Below are 18,700 nucleotides of genomic sequence, written 5' to 3'. Positions count from 1 at the left end.
GGTTCCTGGAACCCCCGCCTCCCCTCCCAGTCCAAACCCGGCCGCGCCCAGCCCGCGGGAAAGATGGCGGCCGCCCCGCCCCCGCGGCCGGAGCCGAGCGCTCCCGAGCGCTCCCGAGCGTTCCCGAGCGCTCCCGAAGCCCCGAGGAACCCCGGGAGCCGCTCGGGCGGGAGCGGCCCCTCCCGGAGCCTGGGAGCGGCGGCGCCGGCGCGGGGGAGGGGCGGCCGGATGTGAGTGGAGCGGCCATTTCCTGTTTCTCTGCAGTTTTCCTCCGTTTTGGGTGGTGGCTGCTGCCGGGCTTGTGCCTCCAGTCCGCGGAGGGCGAGGCGGCGTGGACAGTGGCTCCGGCATCCCGCGCCCCGCCGCCCGTCGCCGCGCGCTCGCCCGCCCGTCGCCGCGCGCCCGTCCGCCCGCCGCTTCCCGCCTCAGCGCCCGGCCGCCGCCGCCGCCGCGGCCCAGCGAGCGGCCCAGATGCAGGCCATCAAGTGTGTGGTGGTGGGAGACGGGTGAGTGCGCGGCCGGGGGCTCTGGGGGGCCGGCGGGGGCTCGCCGAGGGTCGCGTGGGCGCCGCGCGGCCTCTGCGCGGGGCTCGGGCGGGCGCCCCTCACCCGCCGTCGTCCCGGGCCGGGTTGCGGCGTCCTGGTGGGGGGAGGGCCCTGCCGCTGGCCGGCCGCGGGCAAGAGTGGACTCCGCCCTCTCGCCGCCTTCCCGGGCCCGCGGGGCGGCCGGACGCCGCCCGCCACCCTGCCCGGCTTGGCACGGCTCTCGGGCGCCTGTGCAAATCATTTTATTTTATTTTATTTTATTTTGGCGAGAAGGGGCCGTTCCCTGGCATTTACCCTAAACCTCCTGGTCGCCCCCCACCCCCACCCCTCCAGCCCGGGGAGCCGGGGCGGGCGGCGGAGGTCCAGTGGTCTGAGTGACCGGAAGCCCAGCGTGCGGCCGCGTCGCTGCCACTTGTAACTTGGCCACTTGTGGGGTTCTTCGACATGGTCGGTGGCGCCCTTGGCGTGGACAAAGTTTGGAAGATGCTGTCAGGGGCCAGGTGTGACGGAAGCTGACCTCCTGCAATGTGGTCGTTATTTAAAAAAATAAATAAAAATAAAAATTAAAAAACCGAGGCCTTGGCTGAGCGCGGCAGGGATGGATGGAGTTCTTTCCAGGACCGCCCGTGGGGGTTACAGGCCCCAGAGGAGGACAAGACCGGTCTTATGCAGTTGTGTGTGTGTGTGTGTGTGTGTGTGTTTTTCCCTCCCTTATAAACAAGAATCCCAGTGTGATCCGAGCAAAATCGCGCGTCTCAGCATTGCTTGTGTAGCTTAGTGTGGGACAGGGACTCTCGAAGAATTACTACCAGTTTCACCCAGCTCTGAATGCAACTGGTCCAAGTCCAGAGTCGGAGGAAGAGTGCGCTGGACACCTCTGGTTCATATCCCAAAAGTGGCCTTCCGACTTTTATCTTTTTTTTTTTTTTTTTTTTTATGCCTCTTAGTGAATGTGTGATCTCTTAGCTTAGAGAACTGATGGGAGACGTTTGAGATTGTTTGTGCATTTCGGATGCAAGGAGGACAGTTAGGACACTGGTTTTTCTGGGGAGATGCATGTCTGTTGGATTCGTGTCACACGTGGGAAAGGTGAACCCTGTATAGTTCTACGTATTCAAATAAAAATTGTTAAATTTCATTTATTTAGGAATGTGTATGCTATGTTACCTTTTTAAAAGAAAACCTTACTTTGGCACTTGGGGAAAAGCGTTCGTGAAGTGGGATTGAAAATGAAGTCAGCGGATTATTTTAAGTGAATTCTTCCATGCTTTTGTGTCAGGCATCAGCAAAACGTCACTTTTTCTTAGGAACGTTTAAAATGACCTGGATTTCCCTTAAAAGTTATAAATGCTCCATCGATTATGCTTAGGATATGCTTAGCTCTCTTTCTAAGTGAAGTTGTGGTAATTCAGAACCGAGGGATGGAATGTAGTATTCTGACTTGAAGGTTTCTAAAGCAGGGACCCAGGGTGTTTGACACGAAGAGCTCCCAGCCCTCTCCTGCTGGTACTGCTGTTCCTTCCAGTGAATACTTGTTGAATGCCTGCTGTGTGTGTCTGTCCTGCCCACATCTCACCACTTAGTTGGGAGGTGTCTGAGAGCACATCACTCCTCCCCTCCCCCAGAGAGGTTCCTCCTTGGGAAGTTCAGTGAAATCATGCAGGGGGCTGGCTGGCAAGCCCCTCCCAGGGGCCAGGCCTCTACTGATTGCCTGGAAGTGACCAGGACCAGCACTGTGTGAGGCTCTGTGAGGGAGTATGAGTATTCAAAACACTGTTCCCGCCCTGGAATTTCCCGTCTGCTTTCTAATTTAATTTTTAAAATTTACTTGAGAGAGAAGAAGCTCCTACCCACCAGCTCACCCCCAACATACCTGTAACCAGCATCTGAGAACCCATTCTAGGTCTTGCTCATGGACAGGAGGGACCCAACTACATGAGCCGTCACCACCACTCCCGGGGTTCACACTAGCAGGAAGCTGGAATTGGGGCCTGCAGCAAGGAATCGAAGCCCGGCACCGCGCTGTGGGGTGCCAGTGTCGCAAAGGCTTGTCCCCACGGTATTTTAATGAGGGTTTGACATTTATGTTGACTCTTGACTGTCTTAAGTAGTATTGGAGTAAAGTGAACTTTTGCCAAAAAAAAAAAGTTACACTGTTACTCTCAGGGGTCATACGTAGCAAACATTTCTTCAGTAAAAATCCAAATCCCAAATTTTCCGTACCAAGAATATATTTCTGCTTTCGACTGGTAAGCTATATTCCTGATGATACTGCTGGAATGTTGTTTTATCAGATTGTTAAAGCTGTAAATATGGCCCCGAGTTTCAGTTAAAGGTGTTTAAACAGTGAAGGCAAAAGGTGGAGATACCACAAATTGGAAGCAAGCTGAGTTTTAACCATTTTATAACTGGGATCAGCTGGCTATTTTTTTTTAATTTAATTTTATTTATTTGAAAGAGTTCCAGAAAGAGGTAGACAGAGAGAGAGAGGTCTTCCATCCTCTGGTTCACTTCCCAAATGGCCACAACAGCTGGAGCCAGGAGTTTCTTCCAGGACTCCCACGTGGATGCAGGGGCCCAAGCACTTGGGCCATCTGCTGCTGCTCTCCCAGGTGCATCAGCAGGGAGCTGGATCAGAAGTGGAGCAGCTGGGACTCAGTCAAACAGTCAGCATCCCAATATGGGACTCCAGTGTGCAGGCCGGGGCTGTAACCCACTGTGCCACAGCGCCGGGCCCACCTGTGTTCTAGTGGACTACTCCCGATATAGCAGTATAATTGGCAATGGGTATAAAATGAGTATCAGTAATGACTTTGAGTAGCGTCTGGCTTAGGTTGACTTGAAGGCTGGGAGTGAAAGCCTTGAAGGCCCTCATTTTGCTTATCCCAGGGGTGTTCAGATTGGCCTGTGGCCCTCTCGGTCCCAGGTCCACTCAGACGTTGCTGCCCTTGAGTTATTTTTAGTTGTGTGTGGTGAGTGCCTTCCTTGATGCCACTCTCACAGGAAGCTACAGTATTTACCTCCATTGAACGGTGGTGACGTGGTCCATGAGTTTGCATAAGCTCATCGTGAATTCTTTGTGTTCCTCTTGAGGCATGGGGCTTCAGATTGTAGTTTTGGCTTGTGATAAAGGTATTTGCATTCTGCCCCGGCTTCCAAGTTTAGGTTGGGCTCATGACTCTGATCTTGGTTGCTAAAAGTATACATATACCTCCCCCCGGCCAAATGATAGGGGTTCAGAAGCTTGGATTTGAGTTAAGTGGAGCAGGAAACCGTTTGTAGAAGCCTTAAATCCATCTTTATGAAGATTGTGGTTTTGTTTTTTGTTGGCACTAGTCATCTGATGGCTTTGTGCTTTCTGCTTTTTCACTTCTAGATTATAATTGTAGGCTTCCTGGGAAGGAGATGTTTTATCAGGAAGCACCCTACCAAGGCGGTTCCATCTTGTCAGAAGGAGTATTTTTCTTCCAGCATCTCTCTCTCTCTCTTTTTTTTTTTTTTTTTTTTTTTTTTTGACAGGCAGAGTGGACAGTGAGAGAGACAGACAGAAAGGTCTTCCTTTGCCGTTGGTTCATCCTCCAATGGCCGCCGTGCTGCGGCTGGCGCACCGCGCTGATCCGATGGCAGGAGCCAGGTGCTTCTCCTGGTCTCCCACGGGGTGCAGGGCCCAAGCACTTGGGCCATCCTCCACTGCACTCGCTGGCCACAGGGGCAACCAGGACAGAATCTGGCGCCTCGACCGGGACTAGAACCCGGTGTGCCGGCTCCACAAGGCGGAGGATTAGCCTAGTGAGCCGCGGTGCCGGCCCCCAGTATCTCTTAATATGAGACATTCAGTTTCAGTATTGGTGAGAATCGTACGGTCAGCACCCATATACCCACCTCCACGGTTCTGTGATCTGCATTTTGGTCTGTTTGCTTCATAACATGTCTCCCATTATCAGAGGATTTAATTGAACTGCTGATTTTGATGGAGAATGGGGTGGTTTGCAGTTAGATACATGTGTTGTTTTGTGTTTCTTTTTTTTTAAACTTTTTGAAAGGTGGAGAGGCACCCATTTGCTGGTTCACTCCCCTGGCACCTACAGCGGCTGCACTGGGATCCAGAAACTCAGTCCAGGTCTTTGAGTTGGGTAGCAAGAACCCAGATACCTGACCTATCACTGTGGCATCCCAGGGTCTGAAGTAGCAGCCAGCTAGAGCCAGGAACCAGAGCCAGTACTCAGAGGTGGGGCACTCCCACCCCAAATTCTTGTTTTTGAGCCTTGTACCTGCAGCTGACCTTCAGCGCCACCCACACTGGGGTAAGACTTGAACGTTGAGAAAGGGTGGTCTAGGATAAAGCCTGCTTCAGACTCCAGCTCTGTTACAGGTAGCACCTTCAGCTGTGAGTGTTAGAGAAACTGCCGAATCTTAAATTTTTGAAGTCTCTGATGGTGATAATAGTTATACATTGGCTGTGATGTCCTTTGTTAGTCACACATCAGAATTTCATTTCGTGTTTTTGTATTACTATTCTTTTAATTTGATGTGCTTTTTTGAACGTATATTATAAGTGTGCTTCAGTGATCAGTCCTTTTTTTTTTTTTTAAAGATATATTTATTGTATTCGAAAGACAGAGAGAGAGAATCTTCCATCCTCTGGTTCATTCCCCAAAGGGCTTCACTGGCTGGGTCTGATCCAGGCCAAAACCAAGAGCCAAGAACTTCATCCAGACTCACATGTGGGTGGCAGGGGCCCAACTACGTGGGCCATCCTTCACTGCCTTCCCAGGCACGTAGCTGGCTGCTGGATCTGAATTAGAACAGCTGGGGCTTGAACTGCTGCAGTCTGGGATGCCCTTGGCTTTGCAGGTGGCAGCTTAGTGTGTACAGTGCTGGCTCCTATGACCTGTTCTTAGAAAATCCCGTACCTTGTTTCTTGGTGTAAATTTGAAGACCATCATTGAAGGTTTTTGATTTATTCGATGAACATGAGTGTGTGTTTCATAGAATACTCTATGCTCTATATTTTGGTTTATAATGGTTGTTAGGACTGAGTCTGGTTTTTTTATATCCTGAGATCAGTTTATCTTTTTTTAAAAAGGCAGTGCAGGAAATTCTGATTTTTAGATTTTCTGATTTCATTTTAAGATTTATTTATTTGAAAGGCAGAATGATAGGAAGAAACAAGGACCTCCCATCCACTGGTTCACTCCCCAAGTGCCCACAACATCTGGGGCTGGGCCAGGAAATCCATCTGGGTATCCACTTGGGTGACAGGACCCAAGTTCTTGGGCCACCCACTGCTTTCTCAGGCACATTAGCAGGAAGCAGATCAGAAATGGAGGAACTAAAACCCTGTTTTCACAGAACTGCACATTTTTTATGATTAATATGTCACTATTGATAATAAATACTTGGAGAACCAGACATCTGGGCCTCTGCCTCCACCTTTGGCAGTGAACAGTGTCCCCTGGTATCCCCACATTAAAATCTTCCATCTGGAAAATGGAAAAAAAAAAAATGGAGGAGCCAGTTCTTGAACCAGCACTTTGATATGGCACGAGGGCATCCGAAGAGGTGGCTTAACCCACTGTTCCACAACACCAACCCTGATCTTACATATTTTTAAAATTTTCTTTATTTGAAAGGAAGACAGAGAGATCTCTTCTTCACGGACTTCACTTGCCAGATGCCTGCAGCATCCAGAGCCTGGAGCTCAGTCTAGGTCGGCTGTGTGGGTGGGAATGGACCAGATACTTGAGCCATAACCTTGTCTCCCATGGAAGCTGCAATTGGGAGAGGAGCTGGGATTCAAGTTAGGTACTCTGATAGGAGATGCGGGCGTCCCAAGCAGTGTCCTAACCACTGTGCTAAATGCCCACGCTTGTGTGTGCTTTTAAGTTTTGGTTTATAGATTCTGGAAGTAATAGTAAAGTTTGGAAAAAAAATTTTTTAGGAAGATTTTACTTATTTGAGAGGCAGAGTTACAGAGAGAGGGAGAGACAGAGAAAGGTCTTCCATCTGCTGGTTCACTCCTTAGATGGCGGCAACAGCTGGAGCTGCACTAATCTGAAGCCAGGAGTTTCCTCCCGGTCTCCCACGTGGGTGCAGGGACCCAAGTGCTTGGGCCATCTTGTACTGCTTTCCCAGGCCACAGCAGAGCTGGATTGGAACAGGAGCAGCCGGGACATGAACTGGTGCCCATATCGGATGCTGGTGCTGCAAGTGAAGTTTTAGCCTACTGTGCCACAGTGCCAGCCCCAAAAGGTTCTTAATGAAAAAATAACGTGAAAGGAAACATAAGTTACTGGTTTTAACGCTGGTTGTTTTCACAGAATAGAACATGGAGGCACAAGATAAGTTTAAGGAAAAAAAAAGCAAAAAAAAAAAAAAAAACAAACCTGCTGTCACGAACTAGGGGAAAGCCAGCAGAAAACTGATGTGAACTTTTCTTCCAGTAGACTTGTTCCTTTTCTGGAGTTAGGACATCTTTCTTTGCTTTTTTTAAGTTTTTATTTACTTACTTGAAAGAATTAGAGAGGAGGAGAGGCAGAGCGAGAGAGAGCGAGGTCTTCCATCCACTGGTTCATTCCCTAGTTGGCCTCAACAGCTGAAGCTAAGCTGATCCAAAGCCAGGAGCTTCTTCTGGGTCTCCCGCAGGTGCAGGGGCCCAAGCACTTGGGCCATCTTCTACTGCTTTCCCAGGCCACAGCAGAGAGCTGGATTGGAAGTGGAGCAGCCAGGACTTGAGCTGGCGCCCATATGGGATGCCGGCACTACAGGCAGCGAGCGGCCTTATCTGCTACGTCACAGCCATGGCCCCACGGCATCTTTCACAGATTAAAAAGAGGTTGGATTGAGCAGTTAAATACATAAAATTGAGAATTCCAAAGCAAATAATAACTTCCAGAAATTTCCATAGCAGTGTCCCATCAAAACATGATCCAATACAGCTATTGCTTCCTGTGTAGAGAGGCTGCTAACTTCGCCTTGACTGGCTCTTAGCTTGGGCTCTGGAGTTAATTGGTGCACTATGTTTACAGCAAGAGGACGAGATTGCTGAGAGCAAGATCATCTTTTTCTTACACTTTTTTTTTTTTTTTTTTAAGTTTTTAAACTTTGTTTGAGAGGTATAGTTACAGACAGAGGAAGAGACAGACAGGTCTTCCATCTGCTGTTTCACTCTCCAATGGCTGCAGAGGCTGGAGCTGGGTTGATGTGGAGCCAGGAGCCTCTTCTGGGTCTCTCATGTGAGTGAAAGAACCCAAGCACTTGGGCCATCTTCCACTGCTTTCCCAGGCTGTAGCAGGGAGCTGGATCAGAAGTGGAGCAGCTGGGACACAAACCGGCATCCATATGGGATGCTGGCACTGGAGGTGGAAACTTACCCTAATATGCCACAGCACCAGCCCCTGTTACATATTTTTTAAAAATTTAGTAAAAGTCAAACTTGTGTCAGTAATCTTGTTTTTTTTTTTTTTTTTTTTTTTTTTTTTTTTTTTTTTTTTTTTGACAGGCAGAGTGGACAGTGAGAGAGAGAGACAGAGAGAAAGGTCTTCCTTTGCTGTTGGTTCACCCTCCAATGGCCGCCGCGGCCGGTGCACCACGCTGATCCGATGGCAGGAGCCAGGAGCCAGGTGCTTTTCCTGGTCTCCCATGGGGTGCAGGACCCAAGCACCTGGGCCATCCTCCACTGCACTCCCTGGCCATAGCAGAGAGCTGGCCTGGAAGAGGGGCAACCGGGACAGAATCCGGCGCCCCGACCGGGACTAGAACCCGGTGTGCCGGCGCCACTAGGCGGAGGATTAGCCTAGTGAGCCGCGGCGCCGGCCAGTAATCTTGTTTTTAATAGCAAGCAGATTTGTAGCAAATGATGGTGAATAATAAAATTTTCGCCAATGTCAGTTTATGCCAGTACCTTCAATTCCATCACAGGTACGCTTTTCAAAAGATGATGTCCCATCTGAAGAAACAGTTCAGGAAGGGAAATTCTAGAACATTTTAGACACAGTTACTCATAGTAATGGCTTTGTTCCTCATTTATATAGAAGAGAGAACAGGATTTTATTTATTTTTTTAAAGGTTTATTTATTTGTAAGGCAATTACAGAGGTAGGGAGAGACAGATCTTCCATCTGCTGGTTCACTCCCCAGATGGCCACACTGGCCAGCTCACAGCCAGGAGCTTCATCCTGGTCTCTAACCTGCGCCCGTATGGGATGCCAGCGTCTCTGGCAGCGGCTTCACCCTCTACACCGCAACGCAGCCCAAGAACAGGATTTTAAAGGCAATGCCAAAAACATTGTATCGTAACAGTGAAAACCTTTGAGCTTCTTATCTTTGTTCGCCTTTCTCTGCCCATTTTGAAGAAGAGTCACTTCCCTCGGCTTTGCAGGCCATTCTCCCTCAGCTGCCACATCCACCGCACGGCCAGTGCCGGCTTGCCGTGCTCACGTCCGAGTAGCTCCCGAGATGGCCCGGATCTGCCCCCCACCGCCCTGCCCATGCTGCGGATTCTTGGGCCACAGCAGTGGCTTTCTCATTTTGCCGCCTCCTGTCCCAGCTGTCTCGGTCCTCTCCACACTGAAGTCAGACTGCTGCTCAGATCTGATGCTCCTTGGGCCCCCCGCATCCTCTGCCACTGCCCCCTTCCTCCCGAGTTCCTCCCTCACCCTGGGCTTCCTTGGAGTCTGTCTACCGACCGCAGCCTCTCTCCCTTTGATGTACCTTGCAGCCTTCTCTGGAGGCCCCTGAGGCTAGGTTAAATCTCATGTGCGTTTCCAGGGCATCTTCGGTCACACTTCTCGCACTGTAATTTTATGTTGTTACTGCATTCCGTGTTTTTTAACAACTGCAAACACTCTTTGAGATCTTGTTTACTGCACCTAAGTGTGGCACTGGGCCTGACGAGTTGATACAAATCAAAATTAAATTGAAGCTCAGATAGTTGGATGAGGGAGTTGGAAGTTTCTGCATCCATTTTAGGGGTTCAGAACTTAGGCATAGGTGGGTGAAACCTGCCCAGACCTACAGCCAGCAGTGAGAGTCGGCGCTGGGTCTCACAGCCAGGCTTCGATTGCGTATCGGAGGCTCTTGCTCATACAGGTTGCCTTTGACATTATGAGCTTTTAGCAGATGTGTGCCCAGTGAGTCATTTCTGTTGAGAAAGCCTTTCGAGGCTGGAGGTTACCTCCTGGTGATGTAATGTTTGACTCTATGAGGTCTTTGGGGTGGGGAGTTCCAACTTTTGTTAAGCCCTTAATAATGTTCCGAGTGAAACAAGTGCTGGCAGGACTGGGTGGGTCTGTATCTGCCCTTGTTGAGGTTTTTGCCTTCCTCTGAGAATGTGGGGAAAATAAATAGAAAAACACTTACCTTCTCTGTGGTGAGTCCTAGTTTACAATAGTTGAGATTGAACAACAAAATCTTACAAATTAGAATACAGGGTATCTTCCTTACCTTGATAAACCAACACAGGCTAGCAGGGAGATGAGCCCAGGCTCCCTGAGGTTGAAATTGTAAATTTGGAGGATTCTGGGGAGGGAGGAGGAGTAATGGCAGTCTTAATTTTTAGGTGGTTTTCTCTTGAAAAATGTCATGCATTGGGGAGAATTTGTGCTACCTCTGTAACTTGTGCCTGATGGTGTGCCGGTTTCCACGAGTTGTGCAGGTGCTGCCCCTGTCCCGAGTGCTTCAGCAGGGTTCTCTCAAGTTTCTGTTCGTGCAGCTTATGGTCATGTGAGGGCTGGGCTTTGGGAGGTGGTGAGTGAATGTGGGAACAGTTCTGTGTGGTGGTGAATTGACTAAGCCGTCCACTGAGAACACAGGCATGCTGAGTGCCAGAGAAGTCTGGGGAAAGTGGTGGCAGTTGGAGCTGTGCCACTTAGCAGAAGTAACAAAGTCTGAGTTGCAGAGGAGGCTGTGTGCGTATTAGTAATTACTGGAGAGTTCTGAGGATAGAAATTAAGACTCTTGCATGAAAGGTTTCTAAATATGTTTATAGAACAGACTTCTTAAGTTCTGAAGTGTTCTTGAAAGAAACTTGTACTTTTTAATTACTTAGTTTTTAAAAGAGATTTATTTATTTACTTGAAAGACTTACAGAGAGAGAGGGAGGGAAGGCGAGAGATCTTCCAGCCGCTGGTTCACTCCCCAAATGGCTGCAGTGATAGGTTGGGTCACGCCGTAGCCGGGAGCTTCATCCAAGTCTCCACGCGGATGCAGGGGCCCAAGCACTTGGGCCTTCTTCCACTGCTTTCCCAGGCACATCAGCAGGGAGCTGGATTGGAAGTGGAGCAGGCGGGACTCAAACTGGAGCCCATGTGGGATGCCAACATTGCAGGCTGCGGTTTAACTTACTGTACCAGAACACTGGCTCCTATTTAGTTGTTGTTGTTGTTGTTGTTGTTGTTTTTGAGAGACTGAGCTCCCAGTTGCTGATTTACTCTCCTAATGCCCAGAAGGGAGCCAGGAACTCAACCCAGGTCTCCCACATGGGTGGCAGGGACCCAGCCACTTGAGCCTTCTCTGAAGATGCTCCTTAGGGAGAACCTGGAGTCAGGAGCCAGAGCCACCACGCAGACTCAGGTGCACCATGTGGGATATGGGCCCGTCATCCCTTAACAACCGTTTCCTGATGTTAGTGCTAATACCATGGCTCCTGATTGTACCTTTCTGAGAAATTCTAGCTTAACTTTCAAGGTAAAAATGTATGTGGTATTAAAGGTTATAATAACAACCATTGTTTTCTTCATTGCTGAGTGTGTGGTGTATCTTTGGTTTTCCTAGAAGTTATTTTAACAGAGTAACAAGCTAGGAGTCCATGCATGTGACTAAGCAGCCTCTCCTCTCCCCTTCAGAGCTGTGGGTAAGACTTGCCTGCTGATCAGCTACACGACCAATGCGTTCCCTGGAGAGTACATCCCCACTGTGTAAGTATCTGCGGTCCATTGGGAATCCGCTTGTCTGTGATGTGATTTCTGATTCCTTTACCATTTGTTTTGCTAGAAGGCTATTCCTAATCCTTATATGAACAGATAACATTTATTTTCCTCTCATTTACTGAACTCTTAACTATAAGGCATTTGGGTTTTTAAAGATCTGAGTCTGATGCTGACTTCTGATATGACAGAACACACACGGTTTTCCTAGTTGATTTGCAGACACTTAGGAAGCAAAAGGAAGTTAGGCAAACAGGGAGGATGAGAGACAGTAATGTAAAGGCAGCCAGAGCCAGGCCTGGGGTCCTAAGCAAAAGTTTGGTCAGAAATGGCTCTTGTCTGGCTCTCTGGGAACTGGAACAGGAACTCTTAGACCGTTGGTTTTTATTTTTTATTTTTTAAACTCTATTTATTTGAATTTTTTTTTTTGACAGATAGTGAGAGGTAGAGACAGAGAGAAAGGTCTTCCTTCCTTTGGTTCACCCCCTAAATGGATGCTACAGCTGGCGCTGCGCCGATCCAAAGCCAGGAGCCAGGTGCTTCTTCCCAGTATCCCATGAGGGTGCAGGAGCCCAAGCACCTGGGCCATCCTCCACTGCCTTCCCGGGCCACAGCAGAGAGCTGGACTGGAAAGAAGAACAACCGGGACTAGAACCCGGCACCTATATGGGATGCCAGCACCGCAGGCAGAGGATTAAGCAAGTGAGCCACGGTGCCGGCCCCTAAACTCTACTTGAAAGATAGCTCCCTCCCTCCCTCCCTCCCTCCCTCCCTCCCTCCCTCCCTCCCTCCCTCCCTCCTCTCTCTCTCTCTCTCTCTCTCTCTCTCTCTCTCTCTCTCTCTCTCTTCTTCTTTCTTTCTTTCTCCTTCTTTTTTTTTGACAGAGTGGACAGTGAGAGAGAGAGACAGAGAGAAAGGTCTTCCTTTTGCCGTTGGTTCACCCTCCAATGGCCGCCACGGCTGGCGCGCTGCTGCCGGCGCACCGGACTGATCTGAAGGCAGGAGCCAGGTACTTCTCCTGGTCTCCCATGGCGTGTAAGGCCAAAGCACTTGGGCCATCCTCCACTAGGATTAGCCTAGTGAGCCGCGGCGCCGGCGAAAGATAGCTTTTTCATCACTGATTAACACCCCAAATGCACACAACAGCCTGGACTGCACCAGGCTGAAGCAAGGGACACAGAACTCTATGCAGGTCTCCCACATGGGTGGCAGGGACCCAAGGAATTGGGCCGCCATCTACTACCTCCCACGGTGCACATTAGTGGAAAGCTGGAAACAGAATCAGAGCCGGGACCTGAACCTAGCCACTCTGATATGGGATGCGGGTGTCTGAAGTGGTGTCTTAACTATGGTGCCACATGCTCACCCTTGGGCCATTTAGATTTTTTTTTCTTTTAATTATTTGAAAAGCAGAGTAACAAATCCCCAGTCTGCAGGTTTACTCCCCAAATGGCCATAACCGCTGGGGCTGGGCTGGCTGATGCCAGGGGTCAGAAACTCCATCTGAGTCGCCCACAGTGGTGGCAAGAACACAAGTATGTAAGCCATCATCCACTACTTCTCAGGCACATTAGCAAAGCGCTGGATTGGAAGTGGAGGTTAGGGACTCACTAGCACTCTGATAAGGGTTGCAGGTCTCCAAGTGGCAGGTTAACTCCACACTACAGCACCTGCCCCCAGACCATTAGGTTTGAATTGGCTGTTAGTGGGTTACAGGTCACTGTGCAGTTACGGAGCTGTGGAATTGAAACCTGGGTGTGTAGGATGGAGTTGGCCATTGTGTTGCTTAATCCTTTCGGACAGCAACTTTGGGTGGAGGTAAGAAAGTGTGTTTCTGATGATGGGTTACCAGGGAGCCCTATGTAGCCAAGCCTCAGAGCTCTGTGTGACCAATGTTGGTTGAAAGAGGTTATTGACACTTCTGGTCATTAGGAAGGTTAGAATCTTTTTTTTGTTTTTGTTTTTGTTTTTGAAAGAAGACGCTCTTTAGTTGTTGTTGTTGTTTTTAGTTTTATTTATTTATTTGAAAGAGTTACAGACACAGAGAGCGAGAGAGGTCTTCCATCCACTGGTTCATTCCCCAAATGGCCGCAACAGCTGGAGCTGGGCCAATCCAAAGCCAGGAGCCTGGAGCCTCTTCAGGTCTCCCACATGTGTGCAGGGGCCCAAGGACTTGGGCCATCCTCTACTGCTTTCCCAGGCCAGAGCAGAGAGCTGGATCAGAAGTGGAGCAACCAGGACTCAAACTGATGCCCATGTGGGATGCCGGCACTGCAGGTGACAGCTTTACCTGCTATGCCACAGTGCTGGTCCCGAAGATTATTATCTGTTGAACATTTACTGTTCATTTGTTTCTTTTTGGAATAGCTTGTTGAAATTCTTTGCTTAATTTTCTAGTGAAATTTTTTTCTTACTGAAGGAGTTTCTATGTAAATAAAAAATATTAATCCCCTTTATCTCTTGTCTTTGGACTTGCTGTGTTGTCTTCTGCCATACAGAAGTTTAATATTCTTATGTAAACAGAGCCACTTGTCTACCCCATAGAATTTTTTTTTTTTTTTTTTTTTTTTTTGACAGGCAGAGTGGACAGTGAGAGAGAGAGACAGAAAGGTCTTCCTTTTGCCGTTGGTTCACCCTCCAATGGCCGCCGCTGCAGCCGGCGCACCGCGCTGATCCGATGGCAGGAGCCAGGATCCAGGTGCTTTTCCTGGTCTCCCATGGGGTGCAGGGCCCAAGCACCTGGGCCATCCTCCACTGCACTCCCTGGCCATAGCAGAGAGCTGGCCTGGAAGAGGGGCAACCGGGACAGAATCCGGCACCCCGACCGGGACTAGAACCCGGTGTGCCGGCGCCGCAAGGTGGAGGATTAGCCTATTGAGCCACGGCGCCGGCTCTACGCCATAGAATTTTATGTGATACTTAGGAACGCCGTTCCTCTTTAAATGATCCAAAAGTAGCCTCTGTTATTTATTTATTTATTTCATATTTTTGTGGCTAAAGAATTTATCTTTAATTCATTTAGAAGCTGTTTTTGGTATTCTGTGAAGCAAGCCTCTGATCCTTTTTCTACAGTGGGGGTTGGGGAGTGTGACAGTTACCATTTATGGAGTAACTCTTTTTCCTAGCAGCAGAATTACCACATTCATCATACATTTTCTTTTTTCTTTTTAAAATTTTCATGTATTTGAAAGCCAGAAACAGACGAGAGAGGTCTTCCATCTGCTGGCTCACTCCCCAAATGCCTGATCTGTCTGTGCTGGGCCAGGTTGAGGTTGGGAGCCAGGAACTCCATCCAGGTGTCTCCCTGGGGTTGGCAGGGACCCAGTCACCTGAGCCGTCCCTGCTGCCTCCTGTCTGCAGGATGGGGAAGCTGCAGTCAGGAGCCGGAGCACAGGGGATGCAGGCGTCTTAACTGCTAGGCTGCGTGCCCGCTCCTCCACCGGGCTCAGAGGCTGATGTCTCCTCATGTGGGTTTTGCCTTAATCGTATTTGTTTGAGAGAGCTCCCATCCTCTGGTCTGTGCTGAGCTGAAGCTGGGAGCTGGAACTCAGTCCAGCTCTTCCACGTGGGTGGCAGAAATGCAGTTACTTGAATGATCTCCACTGCCTCCCAGGGTCTGCGTTAGGAAGCTGGAATCAGGAAGCAGAGCTGCTCTCAAAGCCAGGCACTTCCGGCTGTTCACGGACCTGCTAGGCGGTGTGCTAACCCCTGGGAGAAAGGCCTGCCCGTCTTCATTTGTTTCTTCATGACTGAGCGTCAGCCGTTCCCAGCCTCCTCGTACCCCTCTGGGGTGTGGCTGGGACGGTGACCTGGGTCCCGGTTCTGTGACTGACCATGTTTATTCCATTCTACAGCTTTGACAACTATTCTGCCAATGTTATGGTAGATGGAAAACCAGTGAATCTGGGCTTATGGGATACAGCCGGACAAGAAGATTATGACAGGTTACGGCCCCTGTCCTACCCACAAACAGTAAGGATCGCAGCTGGTTTTTAACTGTCTTTTAGAGTTTATGTCCCTGAATATTGAATTAATGCATATCACCTACAGACGTGCTTCTGTTGCCATGACTTCGACATAGTGGCTAACAGGAAAGGTAACGTTAGCCCAGTAGTAAATGCTTTCCTAGTTGGGAGCTTGGTTTTTGCTGCCTGGGCATTGCCAGCTATTTCAGCACTGTGCACTTTACATTCTTGTATGCTTTGTTATTGTTAATCCATTAGTTTATTTTCATTTGCCTTGGAAGACAGACAAGAAATATTCCGTGTGCTGGTTCACTCCCCAAATGTCTGCAACAGCTGGGCCAGGCCGGAGCCAGTAGGCATGAACTCGGTGGGGGTGTCCCACGCGAGTGGTGACCGCCCAGGTACTTGAGCTGTCACCTGCTGTTCCAAGGGTGCACGCTAGCAAGGGAGCTGGAGTCAGAACCAGAACTGGGACTGGATCCTGGGAACTCCAGTGCAGGGTATGGCGTCTTTTTTTTCTTTTTTTGATTGATTGATTGATTTGAAAGGCAGAGTTAGAGATAGAGGTAGAGACAGAGAGGTCTTCCATCTGCTGGTTCACTCCCCAAAGGGCCGCAACTTGACAAAGCTGGGCTGATCTGAAGCCAGGAGCTTTTTCCGGGTCTCCCACGTGGGTACGGAGCCCAAGGATTTATGCCATCTTCCACTGCTTTCCTAGGCACATTAGCAGGGAGCTGAATTGGAAGAGGAGCAGCCAGGACCCAAAGTGGTGCCCATGTGGGATGCTGGCTTTACTTACTGCATCATGGTGCTGGATGTGTGGGATAAGGCATCTTAGCCTCTATCTATAAATGCTTACTCCTCTTTTATTTAATTTTAGGACGACCTTATGGAATCAGTACTGTTTTGTGTTTACAAAACACTTTAAAAAATACTTGCATATTGGGGCTGGCACTGTGGTGTAGCAGGTAAAGCCGTTGTACTGCCTACCAGTGCCGGCATTCATTCCATATGGGTGCCGGTTTGAGTCCTGGCTGCTCCACTTCCAGTCTAGCTCTCTGCCTCTTCCTCTTTGTAACTCTGCCTTTCAAATAAATAAATCTTTTTAAAGACGTCTATATTTATTCATTTGAAAGGCAGAGTGACAGGAAGGAAGAGCAGAGAGAAATCTAACATCTACTGGTTTGCTTATCACATGCCCACAACAGCTTGGGTTAGACCACGTGTGGCCAAAGAGGAGCCCAGAACTCCATCCTGGTCTCCCCGTGGCAAGGACGTAAGTACTTGAACCATCATCTGCTGCTTTCCCATGTGCATTAGCGAGGAGCTGGATGGAAAGCAGAGTAACGAGGACTCGAATCACGCATTTCCATATGGGATGTGCGTGTGCCAAGTGGTGGTTTACGCATTGTGCCACAATGCCTGCCTCACAAGTCACTTTCTTATTTTTATTTTGTGATAGAGTTACAGAGAGGGAGGGAGTATGATCGTCCATCTCTGGATCACTCCCCAAATGGCCTCAATAGCTGAGGCTGTGCCAGGCCAAGACCAGAAGCTTCATTTGGGTCTCTCACATGGGCACAGGGGCCCAAGTACTTGGACCCTTTTCTTTGGCTTTCCTTGGCTCATTAGCAAGGAGCTGTATTGGAAGTGGAGCAGTTGTGACTTGAACCAGCACCCATATATGATGCTGGTGTAGAGGCAGTGGTTTCACTGATTATGCACAATTTGCACAACACTTTCTTGTTTTGTTTTGTTTTTAAGATTTATTTACTGAAAGAGTTACAGAGGAGAGGCAGAGGGAGAGAGATCTTCCATTTTTGGTTCACTCCCCAAATGTCCACAATCGTTAGGGCTGGGCCAGGCTGAAGCCAGGAGCTTCCTCCAGGTCTCCCAGGTGGGTGCAGGTACTCAAACACTTAGATCATTTTCTGCCGGTTTCCCAGGCTCGTGAGCAGGGAGCTGGATCGGAAGTAAAGCAGCCGGGACTTGAATTGGCGCCCATATGGGATGCTGGCACTGCAGGTGGTGGCTTCATTCACTGTGCCACAGCACTGGCTCCCACAAGTCAATTTTTTTTAAGCTTTATGTATTTATTTGAAAGGTAGAATTTGAGAGAGAGAGAGAGAGAGAGAGAGAGAGAGAGAGAGATATCTCAATCCCCAAATGGCTGCAGTGACCAGAGCTGAGAGAGAGAGAGAGAGGGAGAGAGAGAGAGAGAGATCTCAATCCCCAAATGGCTGCAGTGACCAGAACTGGGCTCATCCAAAGCCAGGAGCTTCTCCTGGGTCTCCCCTGTGGATGCAGGGCCCAAGCACAGGGGCCATCTTCCGCTGTTTTCCCAGGCCATTGGCAGGGAGCTGGATCAGAAGTGGAGCAGCTGGGACTGGAACTGCCATAGCGCTGGCCCCCACAGACCACTTTTTAGCAGCAGTTAGTCTCAGGGTGGTTTGCTTTGTGATAGTTTTGTACAACAGAATCAAATCTCATTAAAGTTGAGGTGTACTTATTACAAGTTAGTAAGTAATCTAATGGACTTAGTACTTTTCTTACAAAATTCATAATTTCTGTGGCTTAAATACCTAAATCTTTAGTGTAAATATGAGGTTTCAGTTTTGTAAAGTATATACGGTATGCAGTCAGAAAACATTTTCAGATGAGTTTTGCTTCTATTTCCGACAACTGAATGGTTTATGTACTAAAGCTGATGGAATAGTAGTTGGCAAAACAGTAGCTCTCAGGGTTGCAAGCCACTTTGTTAGGCGTGGCGTTTGCCTGTCCTGTTCCATGTTCTTTGTTTGGGACATGACTGACAGGCTGAAGCAAACATACTGCAGAGAGGTGGCAGAGCACAGTGCTTGGGTTCAGGTCTTGTCCCCTACTTGGCCCTGGGTGGGCTGGACCGCTCCTGACTTCTGAGTGGGCCTGTCCCTCTCAGGAGTGGCTGAGTTCACGCACACATGAGGAAGCACATGCAGGCACCCGCGTGTGCTCTGCTGCGGGAGTCCTCCTCCCCCCCACTGTGTCTCAGCCGGGCTAGGGCACTCCTTGTTTCTGGGTTGTGCCCCTGAACCTGGCCGGAGGGGCTCCAGTCAGACTAGGGAGACACCATAGCGAGAGGCAGACTGTGACCCTTGACTGACGGGGTAGCCTTTGGTGACTTTTTTATTTGTTTTTATATGAAAGGCGTAGAAAGAGACACCTTTTATCTGCTTCTTCACTCAGATGCCCAGAACGGTGGGGCTAGACCAGGCTGAAGCCAGAGG

At 49.3% G+C, this 18,700-nt stretch overlaps 1 protein-coding gene across 2 annotated transcripts in view; it reads left to right on the top strand.

Moving 5' to 3' along the window:
• Positions 1-217: 217 nt before the first annotated feature.
• Positions 218-18,700, top strand: part of RAC1 (Rac family small GTPase 1) — a 29,614-nt gene continuing 11,131 nt past the window's right edge. Inside the window, exons 1-3 of one of the 2 annotated variants that reach the window (XM_051839076.2) lie at positions 218-506; positions 11,389-11,460; positions 15,324-15,441. In XM_051839076.2, the coding sequence (XP_051695036.1) occupies positions 472-506; positions 11,389-11,460; positions 15,324-15,441 (225 nt within the window). In that variant the 5' untranslated portion in view covers positions 218-471. The remainder of the gene's footprint in view (positions 507-11,388; positions 11,461-15,323; positions 15,442-18,700) is intronic. The other variant, XM_051839075.2, reaches the window with a different exon arrangement.

The sequence above is a fragment of the Oryctolagus cuniculus genome, chromosome 19 (genome assembly GCF_964237555.1).
Source record: "Oryctolagus cuniculus chromosome 19, mOryCun1.1, whole genome shotgun sequence".
NCBI classification, from domain to species: Eukaryota; Metazoa; Chordata; class Mammalia; order Lagomorpha; family Leporidae; genus Oryctolagus; species Oryctolagus cuniculus.
Note: the sequence above shows the minus strand (reverse complement) of the source record. Positions and strands in the feature narration are given on the sequence as shown.